The sequence below is a fragment of the Triticum dicoccoides genome, chromosome 2A, assembly GCF_002162155.2.
Source record: "Triticum dicoccoides isolate Atlit2015 ecotype Zavitan chromosome 2A, WEW_v2.0, whole genome shotgun sequence".
Classification (NCBI taxonomy): Eukaryota; Viridiplantae; Streptophyta; class Magnoliopsida; order Poales; family Poaceae; genus Triticum; species Triticum dicoccoides.
The window spans coordinates 4,349,894-4,357,461 of NC_041382.1; the positions used below are offsets into that span (position 1 = coordinate 4,349,894).

The window sequence follows — 7,568 nt, forward strand, 5'->3', positions numbered from 1 at the left end:
TAAACACCGGCAAAATATTGAAACTTTACGTGGAATTTGTAGCCTCCATAATGTACACCACACCGCCGGAGTAGCAGAACCTCCCGGTCGACTGATGTCATTTGCATGTGCCCATGTTTTATGTAACCATTCACTACTAGGGAAAACCCTAGCAGTAGTGCGGGGTCCCGAGCTATTGCTAGGGCGCTACAACTAATCTTTAGCAGTAGCGGTGGTTTGACCTGCGCTACTGCTAACTCAGTTATCACTGGTCAATATTGCTCGAGCTTTGCTAGAATTAGATTATTTCTATCCTTAATTTTCGGCCACCAGAGGAGCTTTAGCATCAGGAACGGTCAACATGAGGTCACAGTTTGGGACGAGCGCACTCAGGTTTATTTACAGATGGTTCAAGCTTAGTGCACTTGTACCTGTCATTCTACCCCCTTGAAAATCATGAGCACAGAGAGATCTTTTCGTTGAATCCAATGCTCACCTTTTCTTTCTTTGGTGGTTTCTTATGCAGGGACAACAAAGGGAAAGATATACACGCGAAACACGTACGTCGCCTTTTGTTTTTAAACTCCTCAAAGCTCACTACTTTGCAGACCTTTGCCTCGACCAGGACAAAAGCTTAAAGCCTCCAGTCCAAAATTCTAGGGTTAATTTACAAAGAACGCCCAGAACCAGAATTTACTTGGACACGGTTTCCACGCTAAGACGAGGCGACATTATTTCTGTAAAATTAGGACCCTTGCGTCCAGTCGTACGCGGTCTACCTACCATGAAGCTGCTTATAAGGTGAAGTTGCGCACAGTTTCGGAGGCATACACCAAGACCCAAGCTCCAACCACAGCCATGCGACTAGTCATGGAGAACTCCCCTCTCCTACGCTTCATCTCACTCACTGTCCCACTAGCCATGTTTCTCCAGGCCATGGCAGTGCCGTCTCTCCAAGAACAAGCAGGAGCCCTCCTTGCCTGGAAAGACACACTAGAAAGCCACCCTGCCCAGCTTCAATTCTGGGGAATGGGAAACAACACTAACTGGCCCTGCAGCTGGTACGGCATCGAGTGCAGCAAGTACCAGGCAACGCACCAAGAGGTGATCACCAAGATCTCTCTACGTGGGCTGCGGCTGAGAGGGGAGCTCGACGCCCTCAACTTCACGGCGTTGGCGACCCTGACGAGCATCCAACTCTCGCACAACAGGCTCACCGGGAGGATCCCTCCCGGCATTGTGTCACTCAGAGAGCTCCGGTTCCTGCTTCTTCAACGCAATCAGATAAGGGGCCCTTTATCACCTGCTTTAGCATCCTTGAAAAACCTACGGTGCTTAATGCTCCAGGAGAATAAACTCTCTGGTGAAATACCACTGGTAGAAAAAGAGGCTTCCGTCCAGCCCCATTAGTCGCGAAACTGTAGGAACCGCGACTAATGAAGTCTTTAGTCGCGGTTCGGCAGACGAACCGCGACCAAAGGCCTGGGCCCAGGGCGCTCGGTGGCCAGCTGGTGCACGTGAGGGGCTTTAGTCGCGGTTGGCCAGGCCAACCGCGACTAAAGGTGCGCAAAGGCCTTTAGTCGCGGTTGGCCAGGCCAACCGCGACTAAAGCTCCTCCCCTATATATACCAGTTCAGCACGCTCACTTAGCCATTTGGTGCCACTTCTCTTCACAAGCTTCACAAGGGGGTGTAGGTTTGCTTTTGGTTCCTTTTATGCACACAAGGTGTTTGATGAAATGCCCTAAGAGGGTGAAACAAACATGATATGAAGTGTTGGAGCCACACTTGAGGTTCCTCATTTATTTTTTCCTTCTCGATCGCGGTTAGCAACTTGAACCTTTCATGCATGTGTGTCATTGATAAAATATGCATGTGTGCAGTTCATTGTTTAATTTATATTGTTTGTAGCTAGTTAGTTTAACAAATGCATGATGGTTAATTATATATTTTATATTATAATAATGCAGATGAATCGGCAATGGATGTACGGTAACCGACTCTCCGGCGAGTTCACTACGGGTTTGAAAGATTTCCTCGTAGTGGCTAATGCGAACAAGCAGGGGGGTTTTGTTATCTGTCCATGTGTTATCTGTAAGAATCAGAAGGGTTACTCTTCCTCAAGAGATGTTCACATGCATCTGCTTTGGCACGGTTTCATGCCAAGCTATAATTGTTGGACCAAGCATGGAGAAAGAGGGGTTATAATGGAAGAAGATGAAGAAGGGGATGATTTCATCGATGAAAGCTATCTTGCTCATTTCGGTGATACTTTCATGGAGGATGCTGAAGGTGAAGGGGAAGGTGAAGAAGAGGCACGTGATGATCCCGTTGATGATCTTGGTCGGACCATTGCTGATGCACGGAGACGCTGCGAAACTGAAAAGGAGAGGGAGAATTTGGATCGCATGTTAGAGGATCACATAAAGGCGCTGTACCCCGGATGCGATGATGGTCTGAAAAAGCTGGGCTGCACACTGGATTTGCTGAAATGGAAGGCAGAGGCAGGTGTAGCTGACTCGGCATTTGAAAACTTGCTGAAAATGTTGAAGAATATGTTTCCAAAGGATAACGAGTTGCCCGCCAGTACGTACGAAGCAAAGAAGGTTGTCTGCCCTCTAGGTTTAGAGGTTCTGAAGATACATGCATGCATCAACGACTGCATCCTCTACCGCGGTGAATACGAGAATTTGAATGAATGCCCGGTATGCACTGCATTGCGTTATAAGATCAGAGGCGATGACCCTGGTGACGATGTTGAGGGCCAGAAACCCAGGAAGAGGGTTCCCGCCAAGGTGATGTGGTATGCTCCTATAATACCACTGTTGAAACGTCTGTTCAGGAACAAAGAGCATGCCAAGTTGTTGCGATGGCACAAAGAGGACCGTAAGTCGGACGGGGAGTTGAGACACACCGCAGATGGAACGCAATGGAGAAAGATCGACAGATGGTTCAAAGATTTTGCAGCTGACGCAAGGAACATAAGATTTGCTCTAAGTACGGATGGCATGAATCCTTTTGGCGAGCAGAGCTCCAGCCATAGCACCTGGCCCGTGACTCTATGCATCTACAACCTTCCTCCTTGGTTGTGCATGAAGCGGAAGTTCATTATGATGCCAGTGCTCATCCAAGGTCCGAAGCAACCCGGCAACGACATCGATGTGTACCTAAGGCCATTAGTTGATGAACTTTTACAGCTGTGGGGTGGTGTCCGTGTGTGGGATGAGCACAAACAAGAGGAATTTGACCTACAAGCGTTGCTTTTCGTAACCATCAACGATTGGCCTGCTCTTAGTAACCTTTCGGGACTGTCAAATAAGGGATACAATGCATGCACGCACTGCTTACATGAGACTGAAAGTGTACATTTGCCAAATTGTAAGAAGAACGTGTACCTTGGGCATCGTCGATTTCTTCCGAAAATTCATCCAGTAAGAAAGAAAGGCAAGCATTACAACGGCAAGGCAGATCACCGGCCGAAGCCTGCGGAACGCACTGGTGCTGAGGTATTTGATATGGTCAAGGATTTGAAAGTCATCTTTGGAAAGGGTCCTGGCGGACAATCAGTTCCGAAGGGAGCTGACGGGCACGCAGCCATGTGGAAGAAGAAATCTATATTCTGGGAGCTAGAATATTGGAAAGTCCTAGAAGTCCGCTCTGCAATCGACGTGATGCACGTTACGAAGAATAATTGCGTGAACCTCCTAAGCTTCTTGGGCGTGTATGGGAAGACAAATGATACAAAGGAAGCGCGGCAGGACCAGCAACGTTTGAAAGACCCTGATGACCGGCATCCGGAATGGTTTCAAGGTCGTGCCAGCTACGCTCTGACCAAAGAAGAGAAGGTCATCTTTTTTGAATGCCTGAGCAGTATGAAGGTCCCGTCTGGATTCTCGTCCAATATAAAGGGAATAATAAACATGGCGGAGAAAAAGTTCCAAAACCTGAAGTCTCACGACTGCCACGTGATTATGACGCAATTTCTTCCGATTGCTTTGAGGGGGCTCCTGCCGGAAAATGTTCGAGTAGCCATTGTGAAGCTATGTGCATTCCTCAATGCAATCTCTCAGAAGGTAATCAATCCAGAAGATCTACCACGGTTACAGAACGATGTGATCCAATGTCTTGTCAGTTTCGAGTTGGTGTTCCCGCCATCCTTCTTCAATATTATGATGCACCTCTTGGTTCACCTAGTCGAAGAGATTTTCATTCTCGGTCCTGTATTTCTACACAATATGTTCCCCTTCGAGAGGTTCATGGGAGTATTAAAGAAATATGTTCGTAACCGTGCTAGGCCAGAAGGAAGCATCGCCAAGGGCTATGGAAATGAGGAGGTAATTGAGTTTTGTGTTGACTTTGTTCCTGACCTTAAGCCGATTGGTCTTCCTCGATCGCGGCACGAGGGGAGACTAAGTGGAAAAGGCACGATCAGAAGGAAATCAACGACATGTATGGACGGCCATTCTCTGACTGAAGCACACCACACTGTACTGACCAATTCCAGCTTGGTGGCTCCGTACTTTGAGAAACACAAGAATATTTTACGCTCGGACAACCCGGGGAAGCCTGAATCCTGGATTAGGAAGGCCCACATGGAGACTTTCGGCAGTTGGTTGAGAAAACATTTAATGAATGACAATGATGTTGTAGATCAGCTGTACATGTTGGCCAAGACACCATCTTCGACTATAACGACTTTCCAAGGGTACGAGATAAATGGGAATACATTTTACACGATCGTCCAAGATAAAAAGAGCACCAACCAAAACAGTGGTGTCCGCTTTGATGCAGCAACCGAGAATGGGCAAAAGGTCACATATTATGGTTACATAGAGGAGATATGAGAACTTGACTATGGACCCTCCTTTAAGGTCCCTTTGTTCCGGTGCAAATGGTTCAAGCTAACAGGAGGTGGGGTAAAGGTGGACGAGCAATACGGAATGACAATGGTGGATTTCAACAATCTTGGTTACCTTGACGAACCATTCGTCCTTGCCAAAGATGTCGCTCAGGTTTTTTATTTGAAGGACATGAGTAGCAAACCGAGGAAACGGAAAGATAAGAAAACGATCAGTACATCATGCGATGATCCAAAGCGCCACATTGTTCTTTCAGGGAAAAGAAACATCGTGGGAGTGGAGGACAAGACAGACATGTCAGAAGATTATAATATGTTTGGTGAAATTCCGCCCTTCAAAGTGAACATTGACCCAAGCATTAAGTTAAATGATGAGGATGCTCCATGGATACGGCACAATCGTAAGCAAGCAGGGACACAAGGGAAGAATTGATATGTAATAATTTATTGTACCAAACTTTGTATTTGGTCGATGAACTGAATGATGTATCAAACCTTTTGTCAAACCTTCAAGGGGTTTTAAAATGAATTAGTTTTATTTTTCTGATTTTTTTGATATATAATTGTATTTTTAAGATTTTAAAATGAATTAGTTTTATGTTTTTGATTTTAAAAGGAAAAAGGAAGAAGAAGAAAGAAGGAAAAAGGAAGAAAAAAACAGAAGAAAAAAACAGAAGAAAAAAGGAAAAACAGAAGAAAAAAACAAACAGAAGAAAAACATAAGAAAAAAACAGAAGAAAAAAACAGAAGAAAAAAGGAAAAAGGAAAAAAGGAAATATGCCACCTACTGGGCCACCACGGCCTGAATACGACTAGAAACCCATTAAAGGGCCAGGATTCAGGCCCGCAGAAGGCCGAGTAGGCCCACAGGCACATAGTGACAGAATAGGCCCGTAAGCCTGCATTTGAGAGGAGCTCGAAGTGGTGAGCGCAGCCGCGCTTATAAACCACTGTCGAAGCCTCTCGGCTAGCGAGGTGGGACTAAACATCCCACCGCACCGCGCCAGTTCTAGCACAGACCTTTAGTCCCGGTTGGGGAGGCGGACCGCGACTAAAGGGTACCCTTTAGTCACGGTTGTTGTCCCCAACTGCGACTAAAGGGTCTTTCTGCGCGGGAACGGAAGCGGCGCCAAAATCCTTTAGTCCCGGTTGGGGAGGCGGACCGCAACTAAAGGGTACCTTTAGTCGCGGTCCGCCTCTCCAACCGCGACTAAAGGTGCGTCTATAAATACTGCACTTAGCAGTTTTGCCACTTCCCATTCTCCTCTCTCTCGACGCCGAAGCGCTGCCCCGACGCCGACGCCGAAGCCCTGCCCCGACGCCGACGCCGACGCCGAAGCCCTGCGCGTCGCCGCCCCCGTCCCCAGTGAGCGCCGCCTCCGCCCGTGCCCTGCCCTTGCCCGCCGCCCGTGCCTTGCGCCCTTGCCCGCCGCCCGCCGCCCGCCGCCCGCCGCCCGCTGGCCCTGCCTGCCGTCCTCCGCGCGCCGGCAGAAGAAGAAGAAGGAAGAAGAAAAAGGAAGAAGAAGAAGAAAGAAAAAGGAAAAAGGAAGAAGAAGAAAGAAGGAAGAAGAAAACAAAAGAAAAACAGAAGAAAAACAAGAAAAAGGAAGAAAAAAGGAAAAAGGAAGAAAAAAAGAAAAAGGAAGAAAACAACAGAAGAAAAAAAGAAAGAAGAAAAAAAAGGAAGAAGAAAAAAAGAAAGAAGAAAGAATATGTTTTGGAATTCATTAATATTTTTTTGTTTTGATGAATTTTTTTGTGTCTAATAAAATCAATTTTTTGAAATACACGAATAATTTTTAAATTCACGAATATGTCATGAATCAGTGAAAAAATTAAATACGTGAACTATTCTGAAATCCCTAAACATTTTTTGAATACACAATATGTTTTTATTCCTGTTTTTTCCACAAAATCATCAACATTTTTTGAAAACCTTTTTTTTTTGCAAAATCACAATGTTTTTGTATCCATGAACATTTTATGATTCATTTTTTTGAATTCACATACATTTTATGATTTCTCAAATATCTTTTTTCATTGCTATATTTTGATATACTGAATTGTTTTAAAGATGAAAAGGATAAAAACAGGAAAAGAAAAAATGAAATGAAATGAAAAAGAAAAGAAAAAAGAGTGTGGCCAGCACCCCCCGCCCTGCACATGGGCCATCCCGACCCCACATATATTCGTCTCCATCCGCATCCCTGGCCAAACCCTAGCCAGTCTACTCCAAGCTCTGTTCGGACAATTTGTTTATACGGAGAGGGGCGGCGAGGGGGGCGGCGATGCGCGCGGTGTTTTTCTAGGGATCGAGAGCCGACGCCGCCCCCCAGTCCACAACGTCCGGCGGGTGATCAGCCGCCGCCCCCCAGTCCTCGTCCGGCGGGTGATCAGACGCCGCCCCCCAATCCACCTCCGGCAAAGAAGCAGAAGCAGTCCTGGATTATTAACCCGGACCCTTATGTACCTAAGACCACAAAGGTACCGGAGCCATCACTGAAGCCTCTCCCCACAAGGCCTTGGGAACGTAGTGCCGAGGAAGTCGACGCGGCCGCGGCTGCTGATTTGGAGAAATGGAAGGCGGACTGCAAGAAGAAAAGAGAGCCCGAGCCCAAGCCAGTATTTTCTGATGAGCAAAAGAAGTGGGCTAAGTCATTTTTGAGCACACCGTCCCAAGCCGCGAAGAATCTGCCTAACGACTATGCACGTGAACTTCGCAGGCAGGCACT

At 46.7% G+C, this 7,568-nt stretch overlaps 1 protein-coding gene across 1 annotated transcript in view; it reads left to right on the forward strand.

Annotated features, from left to right (window-relative positions):
* Window positions 1-837: 837 nt before the first annotated feature.
* Window positions 838-7,568, forward strand: part of LOC119352606 (probable leucine-rich repeat receptor-like protein kinase At1g35710) — a 15,121-nt gene continuing 8,390 nt past the window's right edge. The window contains exon 1 of the mRNA XM_037619168.1: window positions 838-1,348. Coding sequence (XP_037475065.1) covers window positions 838-1,348 — 511 coding nt within the window. The remainder of the gene's footprint in view (window positions 1,349-7,568) is intronic.